Below are 19179 nucleotides of genomic sequence, written 5' to 3'. Positions count from 1 at the left end.
CTACTCTCTGCTTTCTGTTCTTTAACCAGTTACTGATCCATAAGAGGACCTGCCCTCTTATTCCATGACTGCTAAGTTTGCTCAGGACTTTGTCAAAAGCCTTTTGGAAGTTACAGGTAAAGAGGGGGAAAGGGAAATAAATGGAGCCCACGTACCCCTGCTGGCTTTCTAACTTCATAATTAGTTTTTTATTGGGGGGTGTTTTCCCTAGAAAATTTAGTTGTTTACTGTGAGAAGGTGGGGAAATTATAGTTATTTATTTACAGTTACTTACTGTGAGTACAGAATAGGGAGGAAAGAGTTCACTGCCCTGGCTTCCTTGCCCTGTTGCTAAACTCACACAGTTGCTTAACTCGCTTGTTTGCTGACACTTTGTCCCTGGGGCTGAAATGCTTTGTCACTGGCACTTCCTCACAAGTGTGCCTCCTTATATAGATAGGCCCAACTGTTACTGCAGTGAATCTGATTGCAGGGCTATTAACAATAATGAATGGGAGACCAATTGAGGGGAGATCCTCTATTCAATGGGTCATTGGAGGGGACAGCAGGTAGGTGATTTGGGAAGGCTGTGGCTTGCAAGGCCTAGATCCTTTTTCTGTGTGTTTTTTAACACTTAAATGATCTTCTGAGCCCTTTAACTTGCTTTATTTCGTGAGCTGCTCTTTAATGCCTAAAGCTTGAGCCTAAACTGAGCCCAATCTAAAGCTAGCTTGCACTTTTTCCTGCTTTAAGCAGACTCTTATTCCCCCTTTCTAAACTTGGGATTAGTTTAAAATATGCAGCTAAGGTTCTTTTCAACCACAAAGTGGTCTTTGTTAATGCAAGGCTGCAAGTCCTGTAGCTCCTTGCTGGATTCCCCCCTGGTATTTAGCTCTCTCTTGTAAGCTGCGACATCCGAACCCATCGGAGTGGCTTGTGCACGTTTTGTAGGAAAGGGCTACAGCGCTGCCAGGCAAGAGCGATGAAAAGCCTGGCTGGTCCTGGCAGTGCCCTCCACCCCTCCTCCTCCAACTTGCTGCTTCATTGGACAGTGACTGCCCCTCGTGAGCCGAGCTAGCACAGGGTAAGCATGACTGACTGACTTCTGGGTAAGCATGCTCCTCCCACCCCAAATTCAGAACCATAGTGATTCTGGAGGTGGGATTTAAGCTTTCCCTCCTCCTGTTTTTATGCTGAAATTCCAGACACTCCAGGGGGGAGGGTTTAAAAAGGGGGGGATCTCAATTTTCTTTTTTGCCATTCCCTGCAAAAGGGGGTGAGGGCAGTATTTCGGCATGAAAACAGGAGGAGGAAAGCTTAAACCCCCCCCCCAAATCGCTGTGGTCCCAAATTGGGGGGGGGGCATGTGCTTATGCAGAGGTAAGTCAATCACGCATACATGCATAGCTCTGCTTGTAAGAGGAGCAGGCTGGGAGGAGGGTTAAGCCATCTGGGATTTAGCTGGGCCCTTGTTTTGGCTTCAGCTGCTATTCATCAATTTTAAATTGTTACCTGAGGTACTTTAATAGATAATTAAGTAATTTCACTTACCTTTCCCTCACACAGTTGCTTAACTTGCTTGTTTGCTGATGCTTTGTCATTGGGGCTCCTCGCTCTTGGAGAGCTGGCTCCCTTGCAAGCGTGTCTCCTTATCAAGGCCCACTCAAGGATTTCAGGAGAACACAGTAGTATTACAGACTGCAGAAACTGAAGTGCCTTTACAGTACTGGTTGGAAGATTGGCCTTAGAGTAAGCTCATGGTTCTTTACAACAGTTGATCAAGAAAGAACAAAATTTATTTTTATTCATTTACTTTCTATTCTGTTTTCCTGCTAAAAAAAAAAAATGGCACTCAAGGCGCCAACAATAAAATCCCTATTTAATTCAGATACAAACTCTTAATTAAAATAGAGCATAAAAACACAATTAAAAACAACAATAAAATAAATAAACAGCACCAACCAATTAAAAACCCCTTCAGCAACAGACCAGTTTATATGCCAAAGGTCTGAATAATAACAGGCTTCTCCACATGGGGCTTTTATCCTGCAATTAAGATTGGTTACTCATGGACGTTTGTGGGTCCTTTACGTGATGCTGTCAACCTCCAGTGCCTCTCCAACGGTTTCCGACCATTTCTGCTGCTTAATTTGCAATGGAAATAATGAGCTAATAAAAAGTGCTTTGATTTGAGTAGAATTTGTCTGTGTAAAGAGAAAGTAGAGCTATAACAACATTGCCATCTTGTGGCTGTATAATGAAACATATAGAACTCATGGATAAAGGGAAAAGTGGGGAAGGGAAGCAAATGTAAAAGGCCAATCTTAATCCACCAAAGAATCTGGAAGCAGACACCCCAGTAAAATTGCAGGATAAAAAGCCTCTGTGTGGAGAAGCCCAAGGTCTTTGCCAGCTGACGGAAGGACAACAGAGAGTGGGCTAACCTAACCTCATTCAGCAGGGTGTTCTGAAGCCAGAGAGTAGCCACCAAGAAAACCCTCTCTTGCATCTCCACCAAACGTGCTTCTGATGGCAGTGATACCGAGAGAAGAGCCTCCCCGAAGATTGTATAACCTGCACATACTCGTAAAGAAGAAGTTGGTCTTTCAGACTTTCCTGTTTTAATTTCGACACCCCGCCACAGGTCAGATGCAAAACTAATGTGTAAAAAAGACTTTCAAAAAGTTTTAAACAACTAGAATGCAAATGTTAAAAGGTATATTTTCATACCCTCTCGTTCAAACGGTGTGATCCTGCCCTGACTGAGACATGAATCAGGAAGTCCCACTGTCGGCACAAAGTCTCCCACCACCTAAGCCAGGAAACCACACGTGCTGCCGCTGACCACCATTGCCACCGCCACCTTTCTCCCCTCCCCCATGTCTATCTGTCTCCCCCCCTACCCCTCTTTACCCCCATACCTCCTACCACATTGCTGATGCCCAGTCTGCAGGGCAGCCAAGCTCTCTGAAGACCCTGTACTGCAGATGACCTCCAGGGACAGCCCTCTCTCCACAATTCCTGACTCCAAGGAAGGAGCCCTCCGAGCCAGGCATCTGGGCATGGCCACCTCTCCAAAGAGCCGCTTCACAGCTGCCCGCCACTTTTCTGGCCAATACAGGTCTTCAGAGAGCTCAGCACCTGCCGGCTCACTCTGAGAGGATCCACAGAGCAGGCAACGGGAACGTGGTGACATGTGCGTAGGAGATATGGCAGTAGTGGTAGCGGTGGTGGCGGCAGCAGCAAATGGATGGAGTGTGGCAGGTCCTCCTGGAAGGGGGGGGGCACCTGCAATTTGCCTCTTTGTCGCCTGAGACAGGGACTTCACCGCCCTCCATGGGAGGGCTGGCCCTGGGAAGGCCTCAGTTCAAATCATCTCTGCCATGAACTCACTAGATTGTCTTAGGCAAGCCCCTCTCTCAGCCAAAGGGCCCTCATCTGCAATTAGGAAGATAATCACACTGATTTACCTTACAGAGTTGTTGTGAGGATTACAACTACGGAATGCTTTAAACACTTGAAACTGCTATACTAATGTTAAGTATTATTATTAAGTACCACTACTAAATCATCTTCAAGAAATGCATAAATATCCTGGATTCCAAATGTCTATAAGGTCTTGTTCTTAATTGTACTATTAACCATCTACAATGTGACCTACGTTCTTGATACTGGCCAAAATCCTACATTACACAAGTAGATTTCTGCTCATGCAACAGGAGTTTCCCTTCCCCTCCTCCCCTCTGCAGCCCTCGCATGCTCTCCAAACTTGCTCCAAAGGGTCCCCAGACCCTCTAGAGTGGATTTGGGGGTGTGCACGGGGGCTGAAGGGCAAAGGACACAGAAGGATAGAGCACAATGTTCTATGAAATCTCAGGTACCTTCGGTTCCCATTCAAAAACAACAATAAAACAAGTCATTAGAATAGGCTGAATCCCATATGTGTCTGTCTGCATTTAGGTAGGCTTTCTTATTTAGGTGGACTTTCCCAGAACACTGATTATACTGTGACCTTTTGCTGCTTTTTGAAAACTGCTGTGTTAATTTGCTGTTTTGGATTTGTGTTATATTGTACATTTTCATTTTGTACTGTTGTTTTAATTGTGCTGAATTCCACCTTGTGTGCCTTGGTAGAAAGGTGGGATCGAAATCAATCAATGAAAAATATTTTTAATGAAAACAACAATAAAGCTAACAGTAAAACAATCTAAAATCATTTTAAAAAGCAGAACAATAGGCAGTAAACAGTACTAAAACAGCAGCCATTGGTCATTCACTAAAGCCTTGAGAATAATAATTTCTAAAAATCACTGATGTCTGAACGATAAAAGTCAGTGGAGAGAGAAACTGCCCAGGGAGGGCTTTCCATAACTAGGGTGCCCTCTCTCCAGTTGCCTTGGGTCCAAGCCATTCAGTTGCAATCAAGCAGTCTAGATGAGTGATATGGTCAACTCTGTGTTGTACAGCTCATTTCATAGATGAATCTGGTCTGGCGGTGAGTCAGCCTTTTTTAGTATTTATTTACATCTAACACTTCCTCAATTAAAAAAAAAGGACTTAGCTATTTAATGATAAGCACTCTCTCACCCTGCAACAAAGGGTATTGTTTACCTCCAAGTGCGGTCTTGCTAGATCACAATGGAAGTCAAAAATCTCATGTTTCAAAGTACTCAAAACACAATCACTGTGTAGGATCTTAACAAACCCATCTGGGGCTCTTTGTTAAGACATCCAAGTCCGGGCCAAACTAGATGTGACTGCAACATATCTGTGTGTCTGAACACAGATATGCCCCAAATATGTAGAAAGAGGGACTGATGGTCTATGTTTTAACAGCAAAGTGGGCATGTTTGTGAGGGACACCGAATCCTCTCCCTGCTGTTTCCTTCCCCATAGCTTCCGCCACCCATGCACTTTTCTTCCAGTTGAACTGGTTGTTGCAGGAGGGTGCTGTTGTACTCATGTCCTGCTTGTGGGTTTCCTGTGGGCAGCTGGTTGGCCACTGTGTGAACAGAATGCTGGAGTAGATGTCCAGTCTGATCCAGCGTGGCTCTTCTTATGTTCTTAATACTGTCACTATCAGAGCTCAGCTGAGGAAAAAGTGTCTGGGGGAACAGGCTGTGGGGAGGTCAGGCGCTGGCTGGTAGAGCATTCAGCACTCCTCACCTGGACACCCATTTTTCTGTTACCAATTCCTTTTTCTTATGTCCTTGGGGCAGACCTATGCTGCCATCAGTATTATGGCCTCAAAAATTTGCTACCATCATGTAGTATGACCTCAAACTGATAAACTCTTCCACATATACCTGCCCAGACCCTAAGATCATGTTCAGAGGCCCTTCTCCGGGTGCCCCCTTCAAAGGACGTGACCAGGTGGTGCTTATGTTGCAGTCTTTTCAGTACCCGTGAAGACCTCTTTTCCCCTAGCATTTCAGTTTTAAAAGCACTACTATTTTCTCCGTTACTGACTTTATTCTGATGCTGTTTTAACTCTTTTTTTATGTTATGTTCAGATCGTACATTTATATTCTACATGTTCCTTTAAAAAATTCTGTAACCCAGCCAGATAAGTTATTCTTAATGGGCAGCTAAAAAAAATTGCTGTAAACAAATGAACAAACTCCCATTAAAATCATTGTTGTTCTATAAGCAGCATGCTGTATGGGACCTTTAACTCCTGACAGACTCTTCTGATTTGCAAATGCGAATTATCACTGCACATACAGAGATACTATGGAGCTAATAACATCTGCAAAACTATTTCATATCCTCAAGGGGGCAAGCTGCTAAGAGGCACCCACACACTGCTGCGGTGAATTGTTGTTTTCTTCTGTTTTTATTTCAACTGTGTGGTTCCCCCCCCCCCCCAAGCTCTACTGAAAAGAGAATTCCATTCTTTGAACATGGCCAAAGTTGCTTTCCTTGGACCTGTCATCAGTCTTAACCAGGAGAGATAGGATTATTTTCCTTATGGCAGGCTCTTTGCCTCACTCCACTTTTTCTTTCCTTTTGAACAAGGGTTAGCCTTCATGCAAAACGTTGGCTGTCATGCTGATGAAACAGTGATAACTTTGAGTTTTAGAGAGGGCACCTTTGTTCCGATTCAAAACTGCAATTCAGACAAGAACAACTTTACTTTTTAATGGAATACACAGTTTTATTTATTATTACATTTATATCCCGCCTTTTTTCCCTCTTGCAAAGAACCCAAGGCTAAATAATATAATAGCACAAAATACAATCGGCAAGGGATAAAAACAGTGCAGTACATAATAAAAACCAAAGTAAAACCACCAGCAAAAGTAAATCAGTGCAAAGATCTAAAAACATTTCAAAAGTTCTTGAAATGCCTAGGAGAATGATAAGAAATGAGTGTGCTTTTTGTTACTGCTTCTATCTTCCTGGGGTTATATGTTGATTTCGACAGATATGTATGCTACAAATACTAAGAAAATTGATATCTGGATGATTGGGAGACTCGCTTGGCACTCTGGAACCTCAGCCTTGTCTGGGCTTATTTAAAGAAATCTCTGGCTTGCCTTTTGAAGTGTGAAATGGCGGTGGGGGAACGGAATGTTAGAATGTGTAACCTTCCGCGTTCCATCGAAAAACAATTTGTGGGCATGACCACTAGACTAAAGAACCACACCTCAAATTTTGGAATCTCAGAAGCAATGGAGGCTGGTGGCTCTGATGCCAGCGTGGCGGTGAATTCACTCCGGGTTTCAGTCACAACAAGTCAGAACTCCAAAGGAGCTATCCAAGGTGTGGAAGCATCTTGGAGAGCTCCTTTAGAGTTCTGACTGAAACCCAGAGCAGATTTACTACCCCACTGACATCGGAGCCACCAGCCTCCACTGCTCAGAAGTGCTCTCATCATAACCAAGTCTGTGGAAGTGCTCTCATCTTACTATTTCCTCTCATTTACTGCAAGCCCAGAGTTTTTATTTGATTTTATTTTAAAGAAAGAAAGCATGTGCACAAGTACTCCTTGGGTCAATGTAAAGGTTACAGCCCTGCACAGCGGCCAGAAATGGAGCTTCTATGTCAAGGATGCAGAACCCCAGATCCGGGAGCCAAATCCAGCCCTCCAGCAGTTCCAGTCTGGCCCTCCATGGTTCCCCTGAAGGCCACGCTCCTTTCCCCCAACCTCCAACCCTTTGGTGGTTTCCTGGTTTAAGTGCAGTTTTTCCCCACTCTAAAAGGTTAAAATGCCTCTCCTAAGACTTTGTTCCTGGAAGTACTGGCTTTAAGCTACAAGAGGCTGGTGTTTTTTCACCCCGCCCCCTTTAGCCTCAGCCCCGCCCATGACTGGGATGCAGCCCCCAAGAGCTTCTGCGAAATGATGTTTGCCCCTTGGACTGAAAGAGGTGCTGCAGCCCTGTTCTACATGCTGGTGTGCCTGTGCCAGGCAAGAGGCATCTGATATTTGACTCTTGACATTGTCTTGTTTTGGACTACACCTCTGGCTCGCTCTGGCTCCTCGAACCCTGATTTCTTTGCTCCAGCCTCAACCTTGCCTGTTTGGCCCCCTCTGTCTCAGCAACCCAACAACAAAGAGCACAGCTGTTACGTGTGACCCTGCCATCTGTTCCATCTCTGAAGATTAAGCAAAGGGTTAGTCTGTGATTCATGATGGGATGTTCCCATTCAGGACACACGCACAAGTCCAGGCTCTGTGATTGTCTTATCATTTGTCGTTGTACTAATGCTTAAAAGTTTCCGCCAAGGTCAGGGACCCATTGTGCAGGTACATGTTAATGGTTCTTCCGGAACCGGACAAAGGCTTTTTGCCAGTGGTCAGCATTCCTGACTCCTGCAATGCCCGGAGGGACTCACCTGACCCCAATACCAACTGTGTGTGAGTGTGTCTGTGTGTGTAGTCCTCCTCATCATTGCATGATTTATGTGGGTAGCTTCATAGAGCACAGCTATGTGACAGCCCACATGATTTGCAAGGGGAAGGCTCCAGGTTGGATTCCCCAGCATCCTCAGCTGGGGATCAGTTATCTGGCTCAGTATACGGCAATTTCGTAGACTGAAACTGTTCAATGTAGCAAGCTACTTCTGTGAATGGCTTCATCCATGGTTTGAGCACATTTTAACAGGGCCAGCCCTACCATTAGGCAGGGCGAGGCAGTTGCCTCAGACAGCAGATGCTGGGAGGCAGCAGCAAGGTGTTCAAGGAGAGAGCTGTGTGCCTTGCAGCCTACTCTGTGCCCCTTAAGTTAGCCTACTGCCTTCAGGTTCAGTGGAGGACATTGTCCCATCATTAGTGCTGAAGACAGACTCATCTGCCTGTCCAGACAGATTTTGCACATGGAATGGGAGGGGGTGCCATTTTGTCCCTTGCCTATGCAGCATAATGTCTTGGGCCGGCCCTGGATTTGAGCCACACTGATATATCTTCCCTCTTGAGGGATGTTAACTTCTGTGTGGCTAAATCTGCCTAAACAAGCCTTCCCCAAGCTGGTACCCTCAGTTCTGTTGGATTATACCTCCCATCATCCCCAGCCAACATGGCCAATGTTCCAACGAATCTGGAGGGCACCAAGTTGCATGGGTGTAAAGTTCAGGGGGGCTGCGAAGCTCAAGTCCCCTCTGGATTTTCCTAGAGGGTGGGCTGAACCACTCACCCATGCCAGCTGCCATTGCCAGGCAGCACTGAAAAGTTTATGTTGTGGGCCCAGAGGACTCTTCTGTCTTCTCTAAATTTCAACAGCAACTGTGGCAAAGGACAGTATGGCTTCCCTGCAGGGCACTAGTGGAATCAGCATAAACTCTCTATAATGCTCCATGCACCTGATGAAGCGGGCCATAGTCTATGAAAGCTTTTGCCATAATAAATTTGCTAGTATTTAAGGTGCCACAAGACTCTTTGTTGTTTTTGCTTCAATCGACTAACATGGCTACCCCTTGAAAATTATTAACAGTGGTCATTCACAGTGCAGTCGTTGCTGATAACACAATCATTCTGGCACTAGGTAAGCCAATTAACACACGTAGTGTGATAAAAATCCTTTATCCTGATTCAGGCAATAGAATTAAAGCTGTTGATGAATTCACCCTTATCTGCATATCTCTTCCATTCTGAGTAACTTGGCTGGACAGCCAAAGTGCTGTTATTCCTAACTATCATTCTATTGTTAAAGAAAACCCTTCCTCTTGGCGAGCAGACCCTACATGAGTCATCCTCAGAGAAACCTCATTCAAGTTTTGCCAGATTACAATCTCCACGTTCAAACTGTGCCTGGGCTCAATTTCTGCCAGAATGACCATCAGAGGAGGACCCAATGTGTGGAAATTGTTCCAGCCTTGCTAGACGCTAATCTCAGTTAGTGCCTCACCTGTCTCCCTTGTTCCTCTCCCTTCTGTTGTGACTTATTTTGAACCATCAGTATAGGCAGGGCAGGGCAGGGCAGGGCAGATCACTAAAAGTCCACCTTCCCAATCCTATGCTCCAACTTGCTCAGGTCAGTCAAAGCCTGGCGAAGCAGAAGGCACCCTAATGCAAGCAACCCTCTCTCTGAAGAACAGCATCTGCTGTGTGTGCCTAGATATGGTAATATCTGCGTTAAATTCTTAATCTCTCCTATCCTTCAGTCTTTTAGTCTCTCTGTCCTTTGTTTCCCACCATCCAGCTTGGTCGCACCCCTGCTGCTAACTCATCCCATATACCCCGAGATATCTTTTTGCGCACAGGCCTTCCTGGGTCCCCTGTAAGTCACTAGAGTCAATTCCCTACGGTATCTGCATCTGTTTTATGTTACTCTGTCTTGTTGCAGGTCCAAAGTCACGGTTATTTTGACTATTATTTTGATTACCCAAAGTAAGTGCTTTACAGAGGTCTATCTCCTTCCCTTCCTACTTAAATATTCCTTTTACATATACTCCTTTTCTTTGACAGCAAAATTGAGAGCAAAACCTTCTACCTTGATTAAAATGTGTTAGTCCCACCAAAGGCCAGATAAACATTGCTTTGGAAGGCACCATGGGCATCCGCTGGAATTTTTTTTTGGGGGGGGGGGCAAAGCTGCACAGCAGTTTGTAGTTTTAGTTTGCTCTCATAGCACGCGCTCCTACAACACTTTCTTTGTGTGTGCTGTTTCTGGCTGAGCATTGCATTCTGTGACATATGGAAGCCTACACTTAGTAGTCGAAGGTCCTGGAAATTGAACGGCACTAATGCAGAAGAGTGTTATATCCAAGAAGCATCAAGAACTCCAACAAAACCTTATTTGGAATGAGGGGTGGATAAAAGAAACCACTTGAGAACAAGAGGAAAAAAGCCCAAATGCACAAACACAGTACAGCTCTCTTAAGAATATATCGTATATTTTATGGCATCACCACCTTTATCATAACATTCACATGATCACATGACTCGTCCTAGAATGACTTCCTTCATCTTGGAAACACTGGTGAACACTCTCTAGAGCAGTCTTCCTTAACCTGGTGCCTTCCAGATGCTTTGGACTGCAACGCCAGCATCCCAGACCATTGGCCATGCTGGCTGAGGCTGACTGGAGCTGAAGCCTAAAACATCTGAAGGGCTTCAGTTTGGGGAGGGCAGCTGTAGAGAGTAGCAGTCGAGTCTGTGGGGAGTGTCTTTAACAGTGGAAGGAGAAATGAATATGCTTGATTGGGTTTTAGGGTTGTAGAGTACCCTGGACTACTCACTTAACTTTTCACATTGTTATCAGACACTTTTTACATCAGCTAACAACACAACTTTTACATGGCTTGAATTTTGAACTACAGCAATGTTCTTTTGGAACTGCATATTTTTCCTTGAACTGTACATTTTGTGTATGGGTGCACATTTTTTAAAAGCCCTGATAGCATCAGACAACAGGTCCACCATTTCTGGTAGATCTGGTGACTGAGCCACAATAAAACCTGGTCACCAGGTCTACCAAGATTGGTAGAGCTAGCCTTTGAGAAATTTGTATAACATGTCTATTCCTCTGTTGTTTCTCAGTGGGTAAACCTGGTGTCCAGACAATGTCTTTCCACCCACCACTGAAACCTTCAGTTCTTTCCATGACTCCCTTTGGGTCCAAAGCCATTACAGGGTTTAAGGGCATGGTTAATATTGGGGTGGGGTGGGGTGATCTGGTCATCATGCAGCCCCCTGCTAGGCTCTGCTTTGCAGGCCACGCACAACAGAGTCAGATACCTTCACAAGAGGTTTCTTTATTTCTGCAGTACAAGAGAAAACTATGGAGCTGCATGGCACACTTCTCAGCCCCAAGGCCAACAGTAAGAGGGAGATGGGGAGAGGTTCCACTTGGTCCTCCTGCAAGAACTAATATGGCAGGTTCTCTTAAAGATATATATATATATATATATATATATGTATGTATGTATCACAACAACCCGTTCCAACCCTTAATAAATTGCACTACTGCTACAATCAATTTCACAGCCCTATCTGCTTTTCCCTAAAACACAAACAACACTGGACTACACTGCAGAGTTGTCATACACTACTCTGACACACACACCCCCTGCAAAATAAGAACACCACCACCACTTTGCAGGTTGTGTAGCCCACACTTTCTCAGCCACAACCCTGCCTCCTGCAATGTGGGTATTATAATGATGAACTTTATCTGCACACATTGTCAAGGTAATTTTTAAAAGTTTATAAGCTCAGAAAAAAATATTAACAAGGACCTGAGAGAGAAAGATCATGGACTCCTGTCTTTGCTGCTAACTTTTGTTTTTGGGTAGACACTCTACTGTCCAAACCAAGCTACTGGATACTCCTAAATTGTTTTTTAAGGGGCTGCAATTACTTCCTAACAGGGAAGACCCCCAAAAGGCTTAACACACCCAGAAGGGTTAACACTCCCAGATAGTGGCTGCGTTAACCATTGCTGTGACTACGTTCATTGGCTAAAATCACTAAATGGTGGGAGCTGCCTAGTTTCTCACAAAATGAATAGTCAGAATAATGGCTCCACATTTTGCCTCATATTTTGGGTTCTACAAGGGCTATAGACTTGCTTAAAAAACAACAAAACACAGCTGGGAATCTGGAGAGTATTGCTTATCCCAGGAGATGAATTGCCTCACTCTGTGGATGTCAATGAGCATGGATGAAATTTGGAATGGCTCTCCTCATAATGTGACAGTTAGCCATCTCTCCCTTTCCTTTATGTTTTTTCCAGCACTTTCTGAACCTTCATGGGTGAAAGCGTGGGGTTTTAAGGGGCTTTCATACACCAACGTTAACAGCCCAATCCTATGCACATTTATAGGTGTGGGGGGGGTGGCCAAAAAAAGCCGGTGTACCTGAGGAGTGCATCTTCCCTTGTGATTCTGGGACTGGCACAGATGGTTCTTTCAAGCAACAGCTGCCCCCTGCCCCGCAACTTCCCAAATGGGTGACATTCCTGAGTTCTCCCCCCACCTCACCTAACCTGTGGGCTGGAAAACAACTCATTGGTTCACTTTAAATTAAAATGAACTCAGCCAGGGGCCCAAGCCAGGTGGAACAGGATGGGAAGTCAGCGATTTCCATAGTCACAGTCAGTGAGGGATGCTTAGCGAGGCAGGCGTTCCCACAGGCTACCAAACCAAAGGCTTACTGGGCCTGCCAGAAAGACTGCCTCTTCCAGGCCCACATTCTACCATTTGCATCGCAGCCCCTCTCAACTGAGCTCACTCCACCCCCACCCCAGGTTTCATGTGCTGACCTGCCCTGGCTGGACCTCGTTTGCCTGTGCTGTGGGAACTGGAGAGTAGAGATAGATGGGGCAGGCGGGCGCAGCATGAGGTCCTGCTGCTGCTCTCAGAACGGAGCTACTTTGGCGCAGGAAGAGCCTGGTCATGCTGTTGCCTGCTTCTGCCTTACAAGGACGTGCTCCCGCAGTTCACCTCAAGGGCATCTCCCGCTCCCGCGTTCAATTTACTGACCTTCGTCCCTGTCCTGAGCCTTGCCTGTGTGGCTGGAAACTGAAGGTAGAGATAGATGGGGCAGACACTGCACAAGTAGCTGCTGTTGCCACTCTCAGAATGATGTCATAACTGGAAATTGGGGGGAGGGTCACCCCCCTGTCCCTATGAGCAGATGTCCATGGAAGGCACGTTTGTTCAGGGTGGAAGTCCCAGGTTTGGATGCGTAAGATTGCTGGCTTTGGTTCTTTCTCAAAACCAGGTTTCCCTATTGATTCTTCTGATGTGTGCTTCATCAGCATGGGCTGTTAAGTTATCTGAACATTTCAAAAAGCGCACACCAGCCTTTCCCCAAATTTGGTCATGGGTGTAGAGGGGGGAAAGAAAGGGAGCAAATTGCCCCAGGATCGCTTAAGGCTGGGGGTCCCAAAACATTGGTTCATATTACTAGGGTTAGTGGACAAACAAAACTGTGCCTGTTGTGTTATGTCTCTTTAAGAGCCAATCCAGAATGGGTAGGCCATATGAGTGAACTGAAAGAGACAATCCCCTCCTGCTAATTTCAAAAGCTTTGGCATATCTCTTTATTGTATAAAGCGCTCTTTATTTTTCTTTCTGGGTTGCCTATCATAGCATAATTTTATTTATTTATTATATTTCTGTACCACTCAATAGCCAAAACTCTCTGGGCAGTTCACAACAATTAGAACCCTGAAATACAAACATCATAAAACATAATATGAAACCTTTAAATGCTTAAAACAGAATTAAACCATTGGGTAGAGAATCCAGTTAAAGTCCTACTTCGGGTAGACCCTTTGACGTGAATGGGAGTTTAGTCATGATTAACTGAAGTCCCATTCATTTCAATGGGTCTACTCTAAATAGGACTTTAATTGGATTCTACCCATTGTTTCCCTTTTGAATTTCCATTGTTTAATCAAAGCAGTTAAAACACAGAGAAAGAAATGGGTATCAGAATTTGCAGTGACAGCATATTTGGAAGATCAAGAGAAAGCAAAAAATGTTGTTCACTCAAGTCTGGTCTGCTGCAGAAGAATATAACCTTTTATTTCAAGGTAGATCACCTCAACTGTGGTAGAGAAAAGGGGTTAGCTTGTTTTCTATAACAACTGAATATAATGATGAATGAAGACATTTTGGAAGCTTAATTCCGTACCATTGAACAGTGTGATTAAAAAGGGAAGCAGTTACGGTGTTACCTAACACAGTCTTCCAAGGAGCCTTAAAGCGTTGGATAAGAACATAAGAGCCATTCTGGATCAGACCAAGGGTCCATCTAGTCCAGCATTCTGTTCACACAATGGCCAACCAGCTGCCCATGGGAAACCCACACACAGGACATGAGTGCAACAGCACCCTCCAGCATATGTTCCCCAGCAACTGGTGTACATAGGTATACAGTTTCTGATACTGGATGCAGTATATAACCATCAGGAATAGTAGCCATTGATAGCCGCCTCCTCCAGGAATTTGTTTAACCTGCTTTTAAAGCCACCCAAATTGGTGGCCATCACCACATCTTGTGGGAGTGCATTCCATACTTTAACGATGCACTGAGTGAAGAATTATTTCCTTTGGTTTGTCCTGAATCTCCCACCAATCAGCTTCATGGGATGGCCCCAGGTTCTATATTATGAGAGGGAGAAAAATGTCTCTCTATCCACATTCCCCACACCATGCATAATTCTGTACACCTCTATCATGTCTCTCCTTACTTGACTTTTTTCCAAGCTAAACAATCCCCTTCCCCTCATAGAGGAGATGCTCCAGCCCCTTGATCATTTTAGTTGCCCTTTTCTGCTCATTTCTGCAGAAACAGATAGGAAAGAGTCTGGCTAAGATATCCACCACTGCCAATAGCTTCTAAAGGAGAGAAACCTACAAAGACAGAAATAAAGGAGTCAACTTTTATCCTTTTAAGGAATGTATGTCATTTGTCTATCAGAACAATTGTGTGCATAGCAAGAAATAGTTAATGTTTAGCTCGAACATAGTATTTAAAGGTTTCTTCCCAGATTATGTTCAGTTCTGTAAGCTTCTAGCTCAGCTGGTTACAAATTAGGTGATCTGTGCCAGAGGTAAGATTCAAGATCCTGTGCTCAGGAAGATACAGCTTGACAAAATTGAGGTAATGATGGCCATAATTTGATGATTATTTCCATAACTGGTGGGTGGGTGGATGAGTTGATTGGTGAAAAATAACCATTGACTTCAAGGAAAGTACTTGTTCTTGCTTATTTGAGGAACAGAACAGAAGGGTGGCAGATCTGGAACGTACAAACCAAGACATAGCTTTGCAGCGGTTTGAGGCAAAATGGGTCCCATTGTGTAGCAAACTGTGGTTGGTTTCTGGCAATTGAATATTTGCTCTAAAGGGCCAGTTTGACATGAACAATTGAATGGAACATTAATATTGTCTGGGAAAAGTACAAACCTGGGAGACATAATTCATTGTAGAGTTCTGAAAACACTAGGTAATGAAACTGTCAAGTGATTTGCACAGGTGTATAATGTATTGTTCTATTGTTAAGTAAGATTTGGGGAACACTTTGAAGATAAAAGGGCTGATTTAACTGCCAACTCTGGTTTTGCCTTGACTTCTAGACAGTAGCCATCTTTTGAAAAGATGCCCTATGTGTGCGTGTGCGTGTGTGTGTGTGTGAGAGAGAGAGAGAGAGAGAGAGAGTCCTGTGTGTGAGAGAGAGAGTGGCCCAGTTTGGATGATTCCAGGGGGTGGGGAAGAAGCCACCATGGCTTCTTTTCCCCACCCTGTGTGTGCCACTCACAGGACTGCCACTTCTCTACCCGCGATGCAGGTTATTGTGTTGTCCAAACCTGGTTATTGTGTTGTCCGAACCTGGTGAGGTGCAGCTTCTAAACCACCTCACAACCCCTACAATAAGCTATGGGTTGTGGGGTGGTTTAGAAGCCATCCCCACCGTGCACCTCGCCGGGTTTAGATGACATGATAACCTATGTTGCATAGCGGGTAATTAGGGAAATGGCAGTCATGCAAGCGGCATGTGAGGGGCGGGCAAAAGACACCATGGTGGCTTCTTTTCTCCCTGTGATCGTCTGTGTGAGTGTGAATGGGGTCTGGGCTAAAAACAATTAGAGGCAGGGGAAACATCAATCCTAAGAAAAGTTAATTATATGCTCCTGTAAATCAATTTTTGGAATTCACATGGTAGTCATGAGTAGGATGTTCCAAGTAGAATGTAATAAACAGTGAGACTCACAATTGAATCATAGAATCATAGAATAGTAGGGTTGGAAGAGACCTATAAGACCATCGAGTCCACCCCCCTGCTCAATGCAGGAATCCGAGTCAAAGCATCCCTGACAGATGGCTGTCCAGCCTTGTCCTGAATGCCTCCAGTGTGGGAGAGCCCACCACCTCCCTAAGTAATGGGTTCCATTGTCCTATTGCCATAACAGTCAAGAGGTTTTTCCTGATGTATTGGTAATAGTTCTCTGCTTGCTTGCTTGCTTGCTTGCTCGCAACATCTGCCTCCAAATGATGAGTAGTTATGCAGAGGGTGTTGTTATTGCTGTCGGCATTATTCAGCAGTGACCTTAAAAAGAAAAAAAAGAAGCTAAGGGCACAATCCTATGCATGTTTAGACAGAAAAGGGGCCTACAACTCCCAGCTTTCCCCAGCCAGGCTGGCTGGGAATGCTGGGAGTTGTAGGCCCTTTTTCTGTCTAAACATGCATAGGATTGCAGTCTAATTTATATTTCATCACACGTGTTTTCACAGGTTACTGTGAAGAAGAAAAAAGAGAGGGATAATGAGGCTTTGTGGCTCTTTGCTGCTCTTGAGCCAGTTCTGCCTGTGCCTTGAAGCGAATACTGGCATCAAAGTGAAGTTCACAAAGAAAGGTTTGGACTATGGTGAGTTTGAAAGATACAGGTTCAGAATTATAATTGTACTGGGCCCTTTATGGGTTATTAAAATAAAAAATTAAAAGAAAACCAAAGAAGGAAGGAGTTACTCCAAAAAGGAGGAAACTGTTTGCTTGTTTGTTTCAAATACTTTTATATCACTTTTCCTGACAAATCAAAGTCATTCACAACATTAAAAACAGCATCCAAACCACAACTATAAATAATTTATATATCCTAATATAAAATGAACATATGAGCTGCCTTATATCGCGTCAGATCATTGGTTTATCTAGCCCAGCGCTGTTGACACTGACTGGCGGTGGCTCTCTGGGGTTTCAGGCAGGAATTTTTCTCAGCCCTACCTGGAGATGCCAGGGACTGAACCTGGGAACTTGTACATGCAAAGCAAGTGCTCTAACACGGAGCTATGGTCCCTCCCCAATAAAAGCAGGGCCAATGCCAGCATGTGGCAGCCTTGAGCAGCTGCCAGGGTCCCCTGCTGAACCCTGCCCTGGGTCTCACTCACTTGATTTTTTTTTTCTGGCCCAGCATTCTGAACAGTGCTAGGTGGCTGGATCTTTTAATTTCCCACAATGCTCCTGACTTAGCATCACTCTGGGGCATTGTGAGAAATTTAAAAGGTGGCCAGAGTCAGCCACAGCATTGCTAGGAGCACTGCCACTGCAGCCAGGTAAGCCCATCAAGGCTTACTGACAGAAGAGGTGCCACACCAGAGCATACTTTGCTCAGGGCTACCTCAAACTTGGAACCAGCCCTGCTTATCAGTTAAAAAAACCACAGGAGGGTGGGATGGGCAGAAACAATTCAGCCAAAGGCTTGACAAAAGATGTAGGGTTTACACAACCTCTCCCAAAGCTCAGAAAAGAGGTAGCTCTTTTAACCTCGTGATGAAGGTTGAATTACCCTCAGGCTAATTTTAAAAACCCTCTGACAAGAGTGGTCTGACCCAAGCCTGACAGCCTGCTGAGCACAGAGGAAAAGGGCAGTGGAGGAGAGATTAGAGATGTTGGGGAAACCCACAACAGAACCAAATGAGTTCAAATTTTGATTAATCCAACCAGCGGATTCCGCAGCAGACTGGCCTTTCCCCTGTTGGATGGATTCCGCAGATTTGCAGACCATTTTTTCAAACTTTCCCGAAGTTGTGCAAATTTTGGCGTAGAAAAATACACAATTGTTTCTTTTTAAAGGGCCCAAAATGTGCATTTCCCCATAGGCTGAAGTGTGAAAATGCACATTTGGGGTATTTTGCACATTTGGGGTATTTTGCGCATTTGGGGGTATTTTGCGCATTTTCACACATGTAAACTTGTGCAAATCCCCATTTTGCGCAAATCCCCATTTTGCGCAAATCCCCATTTTGCGCAACTCCCATTTGTGCAAATTTGTAAATGAACAAAAATCTGATTCTGTTGATTGGGCGGATGACAGAACAAAAGGTGCCTGACAATCCAGGAAACACAGACGGAATGGATTTTACATAATCCGGGCATCCCTAGGAGAGATAGGGTGGCCACTTATGAATTGCCAAAAAAGAGGAAATGCATTGCCAGAAAAGAGGATAGTGATTTATATAACATTTGCATATGCTCATTTAGATGTAAAGATGCAAATTTAGAAATAATTATTATAATTTAAATAGAAAGACACTAATCTCACCATACTGTGGTAAACTGTGACCAAATGACTGACATTCCTGAGTGTTCAGTCTGCTATTGTAGTGCTAACTGTTGATAGGCAACAGTTTGTATGATTTATAATCTCTAAACTGGACAGCCCATGAAATAGAGGGCACCTTCAAATATATGAAGGTTCTCTGGCAGCCCTTGAAAGAAAGGACTGTCTTCTGGACACATGGCCACCTTAGCAGAGAGAGAGAGAGAGAGAGAAAGAAAGAAAGAAAGAAAGAAAGAAAGAAAGAAAGAAAGGTTCTTTAGGAGAGAAGATTCTGTAGGTTTTGAGCTATAACTGAGGCAGCTTGGTACCTTGCCCTAACCTGGAACAGGCTACAAAACCTGTTGACTAGACCTCAAGTGGTGAGTGTATGGAGATGTGATCCTTATGGCATGAGAGAACCAGGATATGAAAGATTTTAGGGGCTAAAAAAAAACACTCTTTCTTGGATCCAGAAGTAAATTAGGAACCAGTGTAACTGCCAGAGAAAAATGCATGCCTCTCAGTGCCTGTTAGGTAGAATAATAGAATCATAGAATAGTCGGGTTGGAAGGGGCCTACAAGGCCATCAAATCCAACCCCCTGCTCAGTGCAGGAATCCAAGCCAGAGCATCAGTTGAAGCTTTTGAGGTGTCTTCAATTTTATTTTATTTTTTTTATTAAATTTCTTAATCGCCCATCTGGCCGGTC

The 19179-nt window shown here is 44.5% G+C and overlaps 1 protein-coding gene across 1 annotated transcript in view; it reads left to right on the top strand.

Moving 5' to 3' along the window:
• The first annotated feature begins 12724 nt into the window (after positions 1-12724).
• BPIFC (BPI fold containing family C) overlaps positions 12725-19179 on the top strand; it is a 35879-nt gene continuing 29424 nt past the window's right edge. Inside the window, exons 1-2 of the mRNA XM_084811734.1 lie at positions 12725-12948; positions 16667-16800. Coding sequence (XP_084667860.1) covers positions 16698-16800 — 103 coding nt within the window. The 5' untranslated portion in view covers positions 12725-12948; positions 16667-16697. The remainder of the gene's footprint in view (positions 12949-16666; positions 16801-19179) is intronic.

This window comes from Heloderma suspectum, chromosome 7, assembly GCF_057233095.1.
Source record: "Heloderma suspectum isolate Gila_16-S chromosome 7, 16-S_ref, whole genome shotgun sequence".
In the NCBI taxonomy this organism is placed as follows: Eukaryota; Metazoa; Chordata; class Lepidosauria; order Squamata; family Helodermatidae; genus Heloderma; species Heloderma suspectum.
The sequence above is the reverse complement of the archived record's forward strand: the minus strand, read 5'-3'. Positions and strand labels throughout refer to the sequence as shown.